The sequence below is a fragment of the Epinephelus lanceolatus genome, chromosome 15 (assembly GCF_041903045.1).
Source record: "Epinephelus lanceolatus isolate andai-2023 chromosome 15, ASM4190304v1, whole genome shotgun sequence".
NCBI classification, from domain to species: Eukaryota; Metazoa; Chordata; class Actinopteri; order Perciformes; family Serranidae; genus Epinephelus; species Epinephelus lanceolatus.
In genome coordinates, this window is record NC_135748.1 from 18504892 (window position 1) to 18525143 (window position 20252).

Genomic DNA, 20252 nt, shown 5'->3' on the forward strand with positions numbered 1-20252 from the left:
GATGCAAAGAAGAGCCAAGACTGTTTTATTACCATGTTGTATGCATAAGATTTGGAAGGAATGTGTCTCATTGACAGGATTCTGTATTCTGAAATGAGGATCGAGAAGAACTCAGGAGACACATTGTAAAAATGGCATTAAGGTATCAGTGCATTTAAGACCAATGATAAGATTAATCTGATTAATAGAATAGAGATATAAATACCTTAAACATTCTGTTTGGGGTCAGGATACCTTTGGCTCTCAAAATACATACTTTGCTTTATCTGCTTGATGCTTATAAATCTGATTTTATAGCCCATATAACGTAGTACATGAAATATTTCCTTATTTGGTTAATAACTTTGTTTTAGTCTCTCCCTTTCTGAAATATGCATGCTCAGCGCCTGTGTGTGTCGTACATGTTGGGCTTTAATGCAGTGGTGCCCCCGATACAATATTTGGAGGCTGACATTACTGCATTTAAATGGCTGTGCTGCACTCATTTTTTAAGCTAGTGCAGGGATGTTTACATCTTGTGAAACTAGACAGTCTCAGGCATCCATTGGTACTAACCACATTGACATAGTTTGTCAAGAAGTGGGCGAAATAACGCTCCAAATTCAGGTTAAATTTTAGCACAGGAGCAATTTGCATGGCCATTTTCATAGGGGTCCCTTGAGCTTTCACTTCAAGATATCTGAAAATGGGTTCTATGGAGGTTCATTTTCTGTAACCACTTATCCTGTTGGGGGTCACGGGGGCTGGAGCCTATCCATGTTGACATTGGGCGAGAGGCGGGGTACACCCTGGACACGTCACCAGACTATCACAGGGCTGACGCTTAGAGGCAGACAACTATTCACCTTTATGGCCAATTTAGAGTCACCAATTAACCTGCATGTCTTTGGATTGTGGGAGGAAGCCGGAGTACCTGGAGAAAACCCATGCTGACACGGGGGGAACATGCAAACTCCACAGAGAAGTGCTCCCCCACCCTGGGGTCGAACCAGGAACGCTTTTCGTTGTAAAGTGACAATGCTAACTACCGCGCCACTGTGCCGTTTACCACAACAGCAAAAACAAATGATGATTTTTGGTTTTGGTGTTTCACCTCAATATTTTCAGTGGCCCTATCTGGCCACCCCTATCAAAAATTTCTGGGGGTGCCCCTGTTAAAATAGGGAGATATTTGATTTGTATAAGTCTATATTTGCTACCAGAGTCAGCTGTAACAGCTAGTGACAGTGTTATAAGGTGGGCACATGTGTGTATGTCTTTATTAATTTGTGTATGCTGTCATATTGTAAATGATTGCACCGCTCAGCCTCGGTGCCTCTGGTTACTGAGCGCCTATACGGAGCCAGCGCGCTGTTTCCCTCAACTGAATCATCTGCAGCCAACAGCTGCGTCAAGTAAACCATTTTATACAGACTTGCACAGGAAGTCAGCGGGTTCATCCTTCAAAATAAAAGCCTAATTACTGCTCAGCACTCCTTTTTATATGTGCTCATAACAAGATGTTTTATTTTGAACCGCTGAGCATAACTCATCCTGTCTGTGTGTTTACAGACTTGACACAAATCCGTGACACCGACCAGAGGCGTGTAGTTCAAGACGCAGTTAGAGTCGCGCTCTAAAACCAGATGCCAGCAACATCACACCTCTTCTGGCACAAAAACTATTAATCCTTTTTTTTTCTTCCTGGTTTGGCACAAAAACATAACCGTCCTGTTTTTTTATTAATGAAGAATGGGCTGCGCAATATCAGGTCTGGCAGCAAAAGCAGAGTTTGGAGGGAAGACTACAGAGGATGGTGCAGCTGCTTTGTATCCCAGCGAGGATCAGGTTCAGATGATCAAGGAGTCATGGAAAGTTATCCGGGACGATATAGCCAAAGTTGGGATTATTATGTTTGTCAGGTAAGAATTTATAATACTTTTCCATGTCTGATACCTCAAAATTATGGAGATTATTAATCTAGTTGGCTGATAAGAGGGGTGGCAGATGATGTAAACCTATAGAAAAGGGTAGCCTTTATAGCCTCTGATTCCCTGCGGTCATTTTATTATATTGTGAATTTAAGCCAGGATGCTGTGGGTATAATAATTTGCTAAAAAAAAAAAAAAAAGACTTAATATTGTTGATTTTGCAGCCAAACTCATTTTCCACTTGCATTTTCCATATCATGTTTGTTTAGATGGCTCATACTTCTGATCATAAGACAAACCAAAGGAGCAACTTTTCATTTTCATCTCATCAGACAGTTTAGTGACATGCTGGCCCAGGAGACAAAGAAAGATGCCACGGAGCCTGACCTTTTCATACAAGCCACAAAGTGAACATCCAGCATCCCTCCACTCTGCCCTCTGACCCCTCAGCTCTTCATCTACAGCTCAGAGCAACACACCCCTCCTCCCCTCTTATCACTTCTTATCACATCTTAACATTACGTAATAAACACACACAGCCATAGGCTTACCACAGTGGTATACAATTAAAGGCATGAGCCATCAAGAAAATGCATTTTATCAATTAGCATGATGACCAACATCCGGGGAAACATTTCTAGCCTTTGGCAGGGAAATGAAAGCAGTGAGAGAATATGCTGATAAAAAGTGGCGGACCTTCAGGCTGCAGCATCTACAGTAAAGAGACCACCGGGTACATGGCTACAAGCCCAATTAGTGCCATGTGTCCCCTGGGTGACCTCAACAGTTGAAGAGATGAGGGTGTTAGCCTGGGAATTCACGGGCCTCATATGGGTCAGGGCCCCCCCCCCAAGAACCCCACCCCCTGGCTGTTAGGGCTTGTCTCATGACCGAACAGTTATAGTTACAGTAACACAGCAAATATAAATCGTATGTTCTTGCACTTGATTTAACAGACCTTATTCTTTAGCAAAGGACTGCTCTGCTTTCCAGTTTATACAAATGAAGACATACTGAAGACTTAAATGGACTCTATTCATAAGTGCCAAAATAGTTATGAATACAGCCTCTGAACAGCGGCAATTAAAATTCCACTTGAGTTGCACTGTATGGTCCTATACATTGTCTGCATATGCACTGCATACTTGCATGTATGCCACAAGAGACCACACAAGTCACCAGCTTTCCAAAGGATGTGTTGACAGTGATGGACAAATTAAGAGCAGCCAATTTCCCCTTTTCTCTAATCAATAAAGCTGGTGAGCAGGAGGTATGAAGTGGGAGAGAGCAAAGCACACAGCCACTTACACTGGAGTGCAAATACTGTGGTGTTACATGTTGAGTTTATGTTATTTAATCAAGCATAAATTCAGAATATTTAGAAATAAATAGAGCCTAAATAGTTCTTATTTAATGAAACTGTACTTCAGCACATCCAGTCTTAACATATAAACCATAATTTAAAGGTCTAGTGTGTGGGATTTAGTGGCATCTAGCGCAGCATCTGTGGTTGTGCAATGTAGAAACAACATGGCAGACTCCATGGAAGAGGACCTGCTCTGTATGTAGATACTGTAAAACTTCAATTAAATGCCTAGTCCCAATTAAACACCCAGTCCCTTTTACAAGCCTGGTGTGGCTACATGTGTTGACAAATAAAGGCCTGTCTCAATTAGAGGCCTGGTCTGGTTGCCAAGCAGTTATTTTTATAGAAGTTCTTCAGCTATATAAAACAGGTTGTTGGTAACTCTACATTATTTAGCTGTTTAGAACGTGCATACAAATATAAATGTTTAGATTGTCTGTCAATATGGAGGTGCTACACTCATTAGCACAGTTAGATTCTCCACAAGTCAATCGTTCAGTTCATTTTACTGAAACCGTGAGCACCAGAGAAGACTGTAATTCATTAAGATTTACTGGCATGGTGGGGTTAAAAAACGGTGACTCTCTTCTTTTGAAGCTGTCATTAAGTCAGAATATGTGTCCATTCCTTAATTAGTAAGTTATTCATATTCATTTTGTCCATAAGGGTCCTCAGATCAAAAGAATGAAAAAGGTTTTTTCATAGAAATCAATCCAAGTTGTTTTAACAAGATAAAGTGGTGTTGTGTCGGTATGTTTAGTGTCATAATACTCTCCCTCTGATGCCTTGTCTGCGGGAGCTAGGTTAAATGAATGATTTGGAGTTGATATGTTATTCGACGCCTAATTTTCATACAAGTAATATTCATACTATAATGGTCATTGGATTCCTGATGAAAACGGGTGTGGTTGGAATGACTTAAATAAAAAGACAGGAAGTGTTATTTTTATCATTATATTTTATTCATAATTAATATTGCTTTTATTTTATTTTTTTATTTATTTTTTTTCTCCCTTTGTCTGCATGTTTTTGGTCCATATACATTGTCTTGTAGGGCTGCAATTAATAGTAATGATGGGGATAATAATTACAATGACAGTTATAATTGTTAGTCAATATCTGCCTTACTTAACTAAGGGACTAGTATTGGCAGCTCCAGTACGATGGTCTCTCCTTGTCAGGGTTTAGGCGGTCGGGGTGGAGGGGATCAAGGAAACAAGGGAAATGAGGAGGGCAGAGACATGTCAGATATTTTCTTGTATTGTACCACATCTGTGATTGCAACACTGCATTTCCCGCCTATAATATAAACAATAAACAGTTGATCACAAAAAAAAGTAATATTCATACTTTGCTTTACTTTGCATCGCTGCTGAGCAACAGTTGTGCGTATAAGGAATTAAAGGCCTCTCCCATATAGATGCCTGTCCCAAATATAAGCCTGTTGACTTCAGTGATTTAAGCAAATAATAGCCTGGAGCTACTAATTGGAGTTTTACGGTATAAACAGCTGATTCTAAGGTAACAAAAACACAACAATTCTTATTTTCAGGTGATTATAAACTAATGAAAACATATTTCTGCCAAAGGACAACGCTAAATCCTATGAGCCAAACTATGGGGTTGCACAAATATAAAGCAGGCAGTACTGTATAACAGACATATGAAAACATGCATTTCTTTGTCAGGGTATTCAGAAACACTCACTCATAAAATAAAAAAAAAACTCACTCATATTTTGTCTTGTCAATATATTGCGTTTCAATAGACCTCTCTTTATTATTATCTGCTTGTAAAAGGGCGCAGAGCTATTCATGTTTTCCGCAGCAGCCATTAAACAGACCATCACTTCTCTAACATCTCTCCCATCACCTCTATTCATCAATCTACTGTATCTATCAAGGGGGGCACACATTTTAGACATCTAATGCATTTATTCATGAGGAATCTGTTCAGTATTTCAGGTTTAGAAGCACAAATTTCCTCTCACCAGCAGTGTATGGGAAGAAGACAATAAACCGAAAATACATTATGTTTCAGTTTGACCTGCCACACCCAGAAGTGTTTTAAATTATAATTTATTATTAATGCTTAGATCAGTGTTGCAGCTCAGCACCACAGATGTTCAGGTTGTTTCTGCTGGATTTCCACCTACAGCTAAAGTCCCTGTTTGAATCTAGTTTGAATAATAAAGCGGCATGCGAATGCTACCTGCCATTGTTGTCTTTTTTTCCATCTCATTTTCCTTCCCACTGAAAAAGCAGAGATGCTAAAAGCTTTGCATCTCACTGTGAGCACAATGCAACTCACATCCAGACGAGGCGAATGAGTATTCTGGCAGCATGACTAATCACAGGTACCTCAGCTGGAGACTTGAAGGCTCTCTGATTGGACGGCAACATGACTAACCCTCTTGTTAAGGAAATTGATTGAGGTTAAATGAGAAAAACAAAACTCTGTCAGGATCAGTGGCTCCATTTAAGTGGGACTCTGTCTTGACTCCAACAGGGCAGAGTTAGCCAGTGCCAGCTAACAAAATTACAGATCCACCCTGGCCTGTTAGTGATTGTACCTGCTGGGTGTAAAAACCAATGCAGAGGGCTGTGATGATGAGAAGAAACAGAGTAGGAACAGAAAGGCACAATCAGATATCTATTCAAAGTGAGAGAATGGCTGAAGGATGACAGAAAAGACAATTGCAGTGTTGATGAAGCTGAAATTTACACTCTCAGCCCTGTGAACACAGGGTTACAGCTGTGTCACGGTTTGGGTTATATGTGGTTAGCTGGTTAACTCAGGAGGAGATTTGTTTTGGTTTACATACTGGTTTCTCAGAGGTTCACAGACGGCTACATGCACTGTTGTTATCTTGGTAACAGGTTGTTTGAGACCCATCCGGAATGTAAGGATGTCTTTTTCCTGTTCCGAGACGTGGAGGACCTGGAGAGGTTGCGGAACAGCAGGGAGCTCAGGGCACACGGCCTACGGTCAGTCAGCAACCCTGCAACTCATATCACATCGACACATCAGCATCATTCAGAGAAAAACTGAACAAACCAGCCAATGACAGCATGGAATAGTACTGCATGGTATACACTTAGCTAGAGGGCATATTGATAGCCAGTGTGACATCCATTCATTGGCTTCTGTCATTATGATGACCATCAAAGTTGCCAAGCAAAACAGGACATGGCTGACATTGTCATATATTCTCTTAACAAATGAAATAACGAAAGCCAACAATGCATTAGTGCATCTCTTAGCATACTCCCCTACCGTGTCTGAGGCACCCAGTCACCCACTGGTTTCTGCTGAAGCAGTAAATCTTTAAAAACAGTTCCAAAGCTTAGCTGTAAAAGTCAAAGAATACTTTGCCATATAAATCTCATAGTACTGTATGCCAAAAAAATTTCATAGTACAGTATGTGTGTAGTATGCTGCAAAAAGTCATACTATAGTATGTCATAAAAAGTCATAGTATAGTATGTCAGAAAAAAGTTTTTGAAGAAGTCATAGTATAGTATACCATAAAAAAAAGTCATAGCATAGTATGTAATTAAAAACATTTTTGAAGAAGTCATAGTATAGTATGTCATAAAAAAGTCAAAGTAAATTATGTCATGAAAAAGTCATAGTAGAGTATGCTAAAAAAAAAAAAAAGTAATTGTATAATATGTCATTTTTGAAAAGTTATAGTATGGTATGTCATAAAAAGTCATAGTATAGTATGTCATAATAATGTCATAAAAAAGTCATAGTATAGTATGTAATTAAAAACATTTTTTAAAAAAAGTCATAGTACAGTATGTCATATAAATGTCGTAAAAAAGTCATAGTATAGTATGCCAAACAAGTCATAGTGTAGTATGTCAGAAAAAAAGTTATAGTATAGTATGTCATGAAGAAGTTTTTTAAAAAGTCATAGTGTAGAATGCCGCAAAAAGTCATAGTATAGTATGTCATAAAAAAGTCAAACTGTAGTATGTCATAAAAAATGTCAGTATAGTATGTCATAAAAAGTCATAATATAGTATGCTAAAAAAAAGTCATATTATAGTATGTGAGAAAAACAAGTCATAGTATAGTATGTCAGAAAAAAGTTATTGAAGTCATAGTATAGTATTCATAAAAAAGTCATCGTGTAGTATGTCAGAAAAAGTCATAGTATAGTTTGTCATAAAAAAGTTTTTGGAAGAAGTCATGGTATTGTATGTTATAAAAATCATAATATAGTAGGCTATGCCATAAAAAAGTCATAGTATGGTATGTCATATTAATGTTGTAAAAAAGTCATAGTATAGTATGTCATCACAAAAGTCATAGTATAGTACATAAAAAAAGTCAGTATAGTGTGTCATAAAAAGTCATAGTATAGTATGCTAAAAAAGTCATAGTATAGTATGTCATGAAAAATTCATAGTATAGTATGTCATAAAATATCATAGTATAGTATGTCATAAAAAAAGTCAGTATAGTGTGTCATAAAAAGTCATAGTATAGTATGTCATGAAAAAGTCATAGTATAGTATGTCGTATTAATGTCGTAAAAAAGTCACAGTATAATATGTCATAACAAAAGTCATAGTATGGTATGTCAAAAAAAAAGTTATAGTATAGTATGTCATAAAAAAGTCAAACTGTAGTATGTCATAAAAAATGTCAGTATAGTATGTCATAAAAAGTCATAATATAGTATGCTAAAAAAAAGTCATATTATAGTATGTGAGAAAAACAAGTCATAGTATAGTATGTCAGAAAAAAGTTATTGAAGTCACAGTATAGTATTCATAAAAAAGTCATCGTGTAGTATGTCAGAAAAAGTCATAGTATAGTTTGCCATAAAAAAGTTTTTGGAAGAAGTCATGGTATTGTATGTTATAAAAATCATAATATAGTATGCCATAAAAAAAGGCATAGTATAGTATGTCATAAAAAAGTCATAGTATAGTATGTTATAAAAATCATAGTATAGTAGGCTATGTCATAAAAAAGTCATAGTATGGTATGTCATATTAATGTTGTAAAAAAGTCATAGTATAGTATGTCATCACAAAAGTCATAGTATAGTACATAAAAAAAGTCAGTATAGTGTGTCATAAAAAGTCATAGTATAGTATGCTAAAAAAGTCATAGTATAGTATGTCATAAAAAAGTCATAGTATAGTATGTGATAAAAAGTCATAGTATAGTATGCCATAAAAAAGTCATAGTATAGTATGTCATAAAAATGTCATAGTATAGCATGCTAAAAAGTCATAGTATAGTATGCTAAAAAAGCCATAGTATAGTATGTCATAAAAAGTCATAGTATAGTATGTGATAAAAAGTCATAGTATAGTATGCCATAAAAAAGTCATAGTATAGTATGTGATAAAAAGTCATAGTATAGTATGTGATAAAAAGTCATAGTATAGCATGCTAAAAAAAGTCATAGTATAGCATGCTAAAAAAGCCATAGTATAGCATGCTAAAAAAAGCCATAGTATAGTATGTGATAAAAAGTCATAGTATAGTATGCCATAAAAAAGTCATAGTATAGTATGTCATAAAAAAGTCATAGTATAGCATGCTAAAAAGTCATAGTATAGTATGCTAAAAAAGTCATAGTATAGCATGCTAAAAAAGCCATAGTATAGTATGTGATAAAAAGTCATAGTATAGTATGTGATAAAAAGTCATAGTATAGTATGTGATAAAAAAGTCATAGTATAGCATGCTAAAAAAGCCATAGTATAGTATGTGATAAAAAGTCATAGTATAGTATGCTAAAAAAGTCATAGTATAGCATGCTAAAAAAGCCATAGTATAGTATGCTAAAAAAGTCATAGTATAGTATGTGATAAAAAGTCATAGTATAGTATGTCATAAAAAAGTCATAGTATAGCATGCTAAAAAAGCCATAGTATAGTATGCTAAAAAAGTCATAGTATAGTTTGTGATAAAAAAGTCATAGTATAGTATGCTAAAAAAAGTCATAGTATAGTATGTCATAAAAAAGTCATAGTATAGTATGTGATAAAAAGTCATAATATAGTATGTCATAAAAAAGTCATAGTATAGTATGCTAAAAAAGTCATATTATAGCATGTCATAAAAAAGTCATAGTATAGTATGCTAAAAACATCATAGTATAGTATGTCATAAAAAAGTCATAGTATAGCATGCTAAAAAAGCCATAGTATAGTATGCTAAAAAAGTCATAGTATAGTATGTGATAAAAAGTCATAGTATAGTATGTCATAAAAAAGTCATAGTATAGTATGCTAAAAAAGTCATAGTATAGCATGTCATAAAAAAGTCATAGTATAGTATGCTAAAAAAAGTCATAGTATAGTATGTGATAAAAAGTCATAGTATAGTATGTCATAAAAAAGTCATAGTATAGTATGCTAAAAACGTCATAGTATAGTATGCCATAAAAAAGTCATAGTATAGTATGTCATAAAAAAGTCATAGTATAGCATGCTAAAAAAGCCATAGTATAGTATGCTAAAAAAGTCATAGTATAGTATGTGATAAAAAGTCATAGTATAGTATGTCATAAAAAAGTCATAGTATAGTATGCTAAAAAAGTCATAGTATAGCATGTCATAAAAAAGTCATAGTATAGTATGCTAAAAAAAGTCATAGTATAGTATGTGATAAAAAGTCATAGTATAGTATGTCATAAAAAAGTCATAGTATAGTATGCTAAAAACGTCATAGTATAGTATGCCATAAAAAAGTCATAGTATAGTATGTCATAAAAAAGTCATAGTATAGCATGCTAAAAAGTCATAGTATAGTATGCTAAAAAAGCCATAGTATAGTATGTCATAAAAAGTCATAGTATAGTATGTGATAAAAAGTCATAGTATAGTATGCCATAAAAAAGTCATAGTATAGTATGTGATAAAAAGTCATAGTATAGTATGTGATAAAAAGTCATAGTATAGCATGCTAAAAAAAGTCATAGTATAGCATGCTAAAAAAGCCATAGTATAGCATGCTAAAAAAGCCATAGTATAGTATGTGATAAAAAGTCATAGTATAGTATGCCATAAAAAAGTCATAGTATAGTATGTCATAAAAAAGTCATAGTATAGCATGCTAAAAAGTCATAGTATAGTATGCTAAAAAAGTCATAGTATAGCATGCTAAAAAAGCCATAGTATAGTATGTGATAAAAAGTCATAGTATAGTATGTGATAAAAAGTCATAGTATAGTATGTGATAAAAAAGTCATAGTATAGCATGCTAAAAAAGCCATAGTATAGTATGTGATAAAAAGTCATAGTATAGTATGCTAAAAAAGTCATAGTATAGCATGCTAAAAAAGCCATAGTATAGTATGCTAAAAAAGTCATAGTATAGTATGTGATAAAAAGTCATAGTATAGTATGTCATAAAAAAGTCATAGTATAGCATGCTAAAAAAGCCATAGTATAGTATGCTAAAAAAGTCATAGTATAGTATGCTAAAAAAGTCATAGTATAGTATGTCATAAAAAAGTCATAGTATAGTATGTGATAAAAAGTCATAATATAGTATGTCATAAAAAAGTCATAGTATAGTATGCTAAAAAAGTCATATTATAGCATGTCATAAAAAAGTCATAGTATAGTATGCTAAAAACATCATAGTATAGTATGTCATAAAAAAGTCATAGTATAGCATGCTAAAAAAGCCATAGTATAGTATGCTAAAAAAGTCATAGTATAGTATGTGATAAAAAGTCATAGTATAGTATGTCATAAAAAAGTCATAGTATAGTATGCTAAAAAAGTCATAGTATAGCATGTCATAAAAAAGTCATAGTATAGTATGCTAAAAAAAAGTCATAGTATAGTATGTGATAAAAAGTCATAGTATAGTATGCTAAAAACGTCATAGTATAGCATGTCATAAAAAAGTCATAGTATAGTATGCTAAAAAAAAGTCATAGTATAGTATGTCATAAAAAAGTCATAGTATAGTATGCTAAAAACGTCATAGTATAGTATGTCATAAAAAAGTCATAGTATAGCATGCTAAAAAAGTCATAGTATAGTATGTAATAAAAAGTCATAGTATAGTATGTCATAAAAAAGTCATAGTATAGTATGCTAAAAAAGTCATAGTATAGTATGTGATAAAAAGTCATAGTATAGTATGTGATAAAAAAAGTCATAGTATAGTATGACATAAAAAATCATAGTATAGTATGTCATAAAAAAATAGTCATAGTATAGTATGACATAAAAAATCATAGTATAGTATGTGATATTAATGTCGTAAATAAGTCATAGTATAGTATGTCATAAAAAAATTCAAAGTAAATTATGTCATGAAAAAGTCATAGTATAGTATGTCATAAAAAAGGTTTATGATATGATACGATATGATACGATACAATACGATACGATAAAGTATGAATCCTGCACCAGGGAAATTCATTCATGACTGCAGCTCTAGAGTCAAAAGCACAGGAAAGAGGTGATTGAAAAGGATGTCAGAGCTGCAGTAACTGCCTTACACACTGATTTGTAATCCTTATGGTATCTTTCGCCTGAATACAAGTATATAGATACTCTTCTACCAAAACATAATTTCAGCTTTTCCAAATTATCAGAGCCACGTCACACATATTAGTTTTGGGAGAAGTACCCACCGGGGTGCAGGTACCCCTGGTTGGGAATCACTACTCTTGTGAGAATGTTAGGGAGTATGTGTGACAGCAAGACAGTTTAGGTGAGACTGACTCAAACTACAATGACCGTGTTAGTCATTATTAAAGGAACATGTCACCCAGTGCAACAGTGTGGCTCATCAATGTGTTTTTAATAGCTCAATGACAACAATAGAGCTTTATGTTACTGAACAATATCAGGCTCTGGCTACAGACAATACTCCTCAGTGGAATCAATACATAGTTGTTTTGGTCTTTTCATGATAAAATATAGAATATCACTAGACTCATCTTCTTACCAATACATAATAATAAAAAAAAATGTTGCACACAGTGCCAGACCCAGATCATAAGATATGTGGTAGAGCGCCTCAGGTTGTTGCTTTCCACTCTGCTGCAGACAGAGCTTGTAGCATCTATCACAGCCACTTGTCTGTTGTTTCCAGAGTGCATCAGGCCTCTCTGTGTTCCTCTATGCACGAGGCCAAAGCAGCCAATTACTGCCTGAGGACCTGAAGGTACAGAGGCTAGTGTGGCATTGCAGCAGCAGCGCACAGACAAAATGTGCTGTGCACCCCAGCGTGAACCAGCTGCTCTCAAATTCAGCGATAATGGCCCTCCAACCGCACTCGGGGACATTTGTACAAATGTCCGCGGTAGCAGTGAGACACGGGAAAGAGAAAGCTAAACCGGCTCTAACCCTTTGTTCCATTTTTATCTTCAAAACTGTCTGCACAATCTGCAGTGATGGCAGACGCACCTGCAAGAGCAACAAAGAAAATTGATCTTGTGGTGTTTGTGCAGGGGGGAGAAAAAAAAACATGTTTTCAGGGCCATGAAGTATCGTGCAATTTCGCATCATCAAGTGTGAGCTGGATTGATAAGGTACACTATCAATTGCATTTATCTTTCTTGGCATTTGAGTTTTGTGAACCTGCAAATGTCAGCGTGCAGCCTTTCAACACAGAGGAGTGTCACACTTATCTAACAGTGGAGATGTATCAGTTGATAGTCTCCTGCTGCTAACTCACGATTAACTGGCGGATCAATCAGGCCAGGGTATTTTTTCTCCATCTCTTTCAGGGTGATGTCTTTCATCGAGAAAAGCGTGGCCAGACTGGACCAGCTGGAGAGACTGGAAGCTCTGGCTCTGGAGCTGGGAAAAAGCCATTACCATTACAACGCTCCGCCTAAGTACTTTAGTGTAAGACCCCAATGATCCCACCAGTGCTCCACACTGTGTTTTTGCCATGCTGCTTTATTCATAAAGGACTCCACATAGTCTAATTTCAGCTGATACTGTAGCTCTTTGTCAGACTCACTTTTATACTTAGACTCCTGAAATCACAGCAGCTGAATGAATTGACCTAAAACTGCAAAATGGAAACCACCACCTACTCTAGCAAATAACAATGGAGTCACACACCAACTGGATACCAGCCTAGTTACTAAGGCGTAAGCACATCACTGAGTATCTTACGTAATTATTTTCCAGTACGTCGGAGCAGAATTCATCTGCGCCGTGCAGCCCATCCTGAAGGAGAGGTGGACAGCCGAGCTGGAGGAAGCTTGGAAGGTAAGGAGTGCCATTGTGTGGGTGTTAATCAGCAACCCCTTCACTGACCCATTCTGGGAACACGTCTCGTGAAAATAGGCTCGATGTGTCAGCGTCAGAGCTCTGCATGTATCCTTAATGCGTCATGTAACATGTCAATATGGGAACCAGTGCAACACAAGCTTGAGTGATGTGGAGTTTACATGTCACTGAACCATACATGAGCATACTGGGAAAATTGAGCATGGCTCTGTCACATCATGTTATGTCACCTCAGGATCCCTTATGTTTCTAATGAGGAGAATAATGCTGTGGCTGCTCAGCATTTATACACAATAGATACATCTCTTTCCTTCAAGGAATATAGTTTTAGTGTAGCTCTTTCTGACAATGAACGGCATAGGCCTCACTAAATTTAAGAGGTTTAAGCATGGGCGTATTCTGAGACAATGGGCCCCTGGGCCAAGAGATAAAAAGGCCACACCACCTCTCCCACACAGGAGCAAGACAGAGACTTTGTGGTGATTTTCTCTTTGTAGTCATTGTGCATCTTTTTTTTGTCATTATGTGTCTCCTCGTTGTCGCTCTCTGAGGTAAATTTCTGTCTATATTGTGGTTTAATGTCTCTTTGTGGTCATTCTGAGTGTCTTCCTGGTCTGTAAGTGTTCATTTGACATTTTGACTGTCCCCAGTAGGCCAGTTCAGCAATCCATCCGTTGGTTTAATACATTATTCACTTGTGGAAAAACACATATCTAAGATTACATCTATTTTAATGTGCAATTATGTGTGCTTTGTAGAAACAACATGTCTGTAGCTTCATGTTAAATTTCATTAACATCTACATTTAATAACATTGGTTTCTGTACATCTTTCTGCTTCAATGAGTGGACTCTGCTGCCCTCTAGTGGTTAAAGTTGGTTACTTTTATTTTATGTCTCATTTGTCAGACATTTGGCTAATACTTTTTAGGATTACAAAACACCACTACTTATCAAGCATCCAAAAAAAAAAAAAAAAAAAAAAAATACATATATATATATATATATATATATATACATATATATATATATATATATAAAACACATATATATATAACACGTATACAAATCCAAAACTTCTTATTTATGTTTGCTTCTATAGTCTTGAATGACATATTTATGTGAAACAATAATAATAAGGCTGCAACTAACAATTATTTTCATTGTTGATTAGTGTTGATTTGATTAATTGAGGAATTGTTTGGTCTATAAAATGGCAGAAACTGGTAAATAAAAAAATAAATAAATTAAAAAAAAAAGTGCCAATCAGTGCTTCCTGAAGCCCAAGATGCCGTCCTCAAATGTCTTGTTTTTACCACAACAACAAGATATTCAGTTTACTGTCATAGAGGATCAAAGAAACCAGAGAATTTTTAGATTTGAGAAGCTGGAATCAGAGAATTTTTTTTTTTAGTTATTTTTTCAATAATTCAAACTGATTAACTGATTATCAAATTAGGTTAATTTGATACTCTAAATAATAACAGACTGTGCACCAAGAAGAACTGCTGCAAATCTAAAGTTTATACCAAGAGTTTTTCTCTCGTCTCCCACACTTTCTTCAAGTAACTGCTTAATTAATTTATTTTATATGTAAACAGTAACCATAGTTTAATCAAGAATAAAATATTGATTTCATAACTCAGCTGCACATATCTTTCAGCGAACCTTCCCTATCCCACATCCACCACTTTGGTGCATGTTTGTGAACAACCAAACAATATCTGTTAGCACAGTTTTTCACTGATTCACACATAGAAAAGCATATTTCTAAGGCCCTGGCTGGATAATTAAGCACAGTACACATATATATAAGATGGTGACTGAACAGCAAATTTGTCTGCATACAAAGTAATACACACTTCCCTTCCATACAATTTAATGTGAATGAATGTCCTTCACCTATGGGGGCCCAGTTCAGTGTGTTTTTGTAATGGTAGATTGTAATTTAAGTACTGTACTCAAGTACAACTCTACTACATCTTGGAAGTCAATATCATACTTTGTACACTAATTTTACATTAGTTAGGCCTACTAGTCACTTTGCAGATTGAGATTAATACATAATATAATCATCAAATAAATTATGACGTATTACTATGGATAGATCTGAAACTTCCATTGATCCCTTGGGAAAATTCACATAATTCTCAGCAGTATATAAAGTAAAAACCACCTCTACCTTTGCCAGCTGCACCATTAATGTGATGTCTACATTAATTCATCACTAAGTCTGATCTAATAATATTCTGAAAGAGGCCGTTCTGCACGAGTACTTTTAACTTTGTATTTTAAAGCCTATTCCTTTCCACTTTTACTTAAGATATTGAATGCAGAACTTTAACTTGTGACAAAGTATTTCTGCACTGTTGTATTGCTACGTTTAAAGTAAAAGGTCTGAATACTTCTGCCTCCACTACTTGTTTTGATCACAGACCATGTTCCAGTACCTGACCAGCCTCATGAAGCAGGGATACGAGGAGGAGAGCAACCGACAGCGCCACCTCGCACACTCCCCGAAGGAAAGACCAGACAAGAAGAACACGGCGCTATGAGATGCTTCTTCTCTTAACACAACTCAGACTGTTTTTACCAGTGCAGCACAGAAATGTGTTCATGTATATAGTGTATTTAGTGTCTCCTTTTCTACATCGCTCGCGTTTACATGTTTACTGCAGTCAGTGTTTGCTTTTTTTTAATCACTATGGACAAAAGAACAACGTAGTGATTTTCAACAACGCACTTTATTTCTGAACTTAAATTCTGCTGCAGTCCTCTTCCATGAGATCAGGACCTGAGAGCACAAAGAGACAATACAAATATAGTGGCTGTAGTGATATCTGCCTTGTCATTGTGATTAACAGAAACATTATTAGAATTACAGCCAAGACTTTGTCTCTGTACTCATAACTCAAACATGCCTTTCAGTAAAATCTACAACTTTTAACATTTTGTGTGTTGTTTCATCACTCAGATTTCACTTAACCACCTGCACCGAAGCTACACAGTAGGAATTACTGGCCTTTAACAATGTGAGACAGCCAGTTTGACAGTTTGGTTTGATACCATGGTTCAAAACAAAAATAATATTCATTGTACTTCAGGAGGTGTACTAAAAACATAGAATTAAGTCAATTTTTATCTCCAGTATCAAGCTTCATACAATAAAATGTGTTTAAAATAAAAAACATATCATCTGATCTGATTAAATTAAGTTCTGTGCTTCAAAGCAACTTTGCAGTAAATTAGATGCTTACTTAATTAAAAAAAATCCTATAATGCTTCTCAAAGCGCAGTCAAATTGAAACATGGCAGCACAGCTCGTAGGTCAGTGGCAAATATAACATAAATATGGACTCTAACAATTAAATAGTATGAAAGGCAGGTAAACATTGGCTCCATGGAGGTGACGCTGCTGTGAATGACCTGGTTCCGAAGCAGATATGGTGGCGATTCAATGAAGTTGACTTGCTTCATCCTGTACGGGAGATCCTCAGGTTTTCTGTTCCAGATGGCCGATGGCTTCGAACAGCCAGGGATGAGACATTACCATGCAAACAATGGCATAATATCAAAGCAGTCACCGGGTGGATGAACAGTGATTCTGAGGCCTCAGGTGAATGGGAAGAGAGCTGAGTGGGGCAACAGACCAGATGGAGGCCTTTCCCATTTCCTCAGATGGTACAGGCCAGTTTAGGTACCCATGGTTATGTTAAAGAGTCTGTTGCTCATTGTGTGGCTTTGGTTTTCTTGCTTTTGCTTTTCTTATCTTTCTTCTTAAGTCCATCCATGTGAGCTCTAAGGAGGTTGGAATATGCCTGTGAAGAGGAGACAATGATTAAATTCTCACAGCTCATTTATCAAAGACAAACTGCTATGACACTAAAGATAATTTGAATAACATCAAGGAGACTTAATTAAGAAAGTGTGCATGCAGTTACCCAGAGAACTAGCTTTAAAACAACACTGAAATCAACCTACCATTTGAAACTTGATTACTTCTTTGGTGCTGACCTGAAATAGAGAGAAATGAGAATTCAGCATTAACAGCAAAATATCACAGATCTATAACATCAAACACAAAGGAAACACAGTAAACTCACCACTGTGCTTATTTTCTTCTTGCCGTCAGATGCTCTGATGAGACATTTGTTGTCTGCTGGTTCAAATGACTCTGCGTGGCCCTTTCTGGGCTGCGGCTTGGTCCTCCCGTCATCTGGAAACAAGAAACACATCCCCTTCCAGCTGCTTAGATGTTCAAAGGGTAAACTCAAAATTTCACCTACTGATTAGACATGAATGACTATTGTCAAAAGTCAGGAGGGATTTGCTTACATTTCTTTAGTGTAATGACGACACTGCCAGATGTTCTGCACTTCTGGAACAGCCGCGTGAGCTCTGTGAGAAACTGGAAAAAAGCAAAAACAAATATTAGAGCCCCAGTGATGATATTTAAACAGCAGGGAATCAATTCAATGCTTTTTAAGAATTTCAAGACAACTTTTAACCAAATTTAGGACAGACTTTTGGACAAATGACGTGGCATGTAAACAGTATATAAGTGGTCTTGTGCAGAGGTAGATGTTATGTAGGAATATGGTTATTAGATTGAATTAAGTTGATCTACATTTTGCCAGCAGGTAAGTGCAAGTGTGAAGTAAAATTAAAGGCTTCACTCAATTTAACAAAAAGAAATTAAAAGATATATGAATAAAATCATATAAAATGTTTGTATCTGTTAAACTAACTCAGTCAACATCCCTGCAAAAACACAACCTTTAAAATGGTTATAATGTTAAGTTTTGTTGATACTGTTGAGGTGTTTACACACTTCTAGGATAATTCTTAGAAGTGTGTGGTGGTGTTTAATGTGTCTGTGATTAATCAATCAATCATTTATTATCATGTGTAATTGTTTAAGGTTTAACTCCAGTGAAAGGTAATCCCATCAGCTCCTTTAACTTAGGCATTATAATGTATTCTTTTTGTGTCTTCTCGCACAGTTGGCTGCTCTCTGTAACTATTCATGTTTCCGAATGGTTCTGGTAATCCATGATTTCTGGTTGTTTTGCTATTGCCTCATACTAAAAACTTTTAAATTAGCCTACTCTCATTAACATAACGTTAAAGAAAGAGAACAAAATAGTCAACAGCCTTTTCTAGCAGACAGCATTAGTTTTAGCTAGCCAAATGTAGCGCTCATTAACAGTGGTGTGGTAACGCAACCTCATACTCTCACAAATGACGATGGGTTACAAAAACGACTAGTTGAACAAGCTGACGTCAGTTTTAAGAAACTAACTTGTAAGTTAGCTTAACGTTACTCGAGTTAACGCTAGCAGTCTTGAAATACACGTTACTGAGTGCTACCATTAACTTGCAGTACAAATTTGACTGTATTGTTGTCTGTGGACGAAATATTAACCACTTCTACGCAACATTACCTTATTTTGGTAGAAAGTGCAGTAACTAAACTAACGTAGCTGCATCTTGACGCAAATTCAGTGTTAGCTTCAAGCAAACGTTAGCCGGTTGGCTAATGAGTCAGTTAGACGACTAACGTTAGCTTGTTTAACGTTATGGATATCGGTTAACTTAGCTAAAGCAGTGTTGATTTCTAGTTTTTTAGCATTAACATCGACAGTTGAAGTTATTCACAATATGCTTTTTATTCTTACCGAATCGTTTTCGAGCAGCACCATGTTTCTGAGTTCAGCTTTAGCTTCGGTTTACTGGCTGAAAGCTAACTGCTGTGAAGCACACGTACCTACACCAGCCGGAGCCCCGCCCTGCGCCCTCACTGCGGAGACAAGCGTTTAATCACAGCGCCTCTACTGTCAGGGAGAGGAATAACACACAGGTCCATTTAGGCCAGGGGCGTCAAACATACGGCCCCCGGCCAAAAAAGGGTCCAATCCGGCTCACTGGATGACTCTGCACACCTAATGTTAATGCACTTCTGATGTCTAAGAGTTACCAAATGTCAGGAGCAAGTTAAACAGTGAGTAGTCAACGTCTTGTAAAATGAGGCTTCTTGTTGTCATATTTAAAGATATTCAACACAGTGCAAAGTATTGTGAATCAGCAGCGTCAGTACAAAAGTAATGGTATCAGACTAATATTTTAAAACAATATTGGTGGAACTTTTTACTAAGGCACTGCCAAGACCTTTGATTTGTAAATGGTCTGTAAGGCAGGGGATAACTTCCCTCCTTCGGCGATAACCTCCTTCCTTGATGGCTTCCACTTTAGTCTGATGTGGTGATGCCAGCATACTACACAGGAGTGGAAATGTGTGCATATGTGAGTAGTTTTACTGAATGTGGAAAAACAGACATGTCGAAATTGCACTTATTTTTCTTGAGATATCTAAGGCCATTCATCTGTTTTGCAAAAGCATGAACATTTTCAGAGTGTACTTCTTTATACTAAAAGAGAGGGAAACATGTTGAGTTGTTATTTACAGATTACCTTGCAATGGTTTTACTGGTTCGGCCCAGTTAAGATCAAATTGTGCTGTATGTTACCCATGTATACATTTCTACATATGTGTCCCACTGAATTAGTTGATTAAACTTCTACACACTATACACTTCTTATCTCGTATATTGGTATATATTGCCAGATATTTAATATTCTATTGTTTCTAAAACTGGGCCTAGTGAGTGACCCTGACCTGGGGAACCCACTGGTTGTGAATGTTAAATTGTGGTTACTGTACTTTGTGTTATTG

At 36.0% G+C, this 20252-nt stretch overlaps 2 protein-coding genes across 2 annotated transcripts; one reads left to right on the forward strand and one right to left on the reverse strand.

Annotated features, from left to right (window-relative positions):
* The first annotated feature begins 2 nt into the window (after positions 1-2).
* xgb (x globin) lies at positions 3-17338 on the forward strand. The gene is made up of 5 exons (XM_033641898.2): positions 3-1901; positions 6156-6263; positions 13007-13127; positions 13419-13499; positions 15955-17338. Exons 1-5 carry the CDS (start codon positions 1732-1734, stop codon positions 16072-16074), a joined length of 600 nt encoding a protein of 199 aa, XP_033497789.1. The 5' UTR covers positions 3-1731; the 3' UTR covers positions 16075-17338.
* srp14 (signal recognition particle 14) lies at positions 16245-19330 on the reverse strand. Its single transcript, XM_033641899.2, has 5 exons — positions 19198-19330; positions 17855-17927; positions 17623-17735; positions 17501-17533; positions 16245-17337 (listed from the first exon to the last, which is right to left on the reverse strand). The coding sequence occupies exons 1-5, from the start codon at positions 19219-19221 to the stop codon at positions 17248-17250; spliced, it is 333 nt and encodes a 110-aa protein (XP_033497790.1). The 5' UTR covers positions 19222-19330; the 3' UTR covers positions 16245-17247.
* Between the last annotated feature and the right edge of the window lie 922 nt (positions 19331-20252).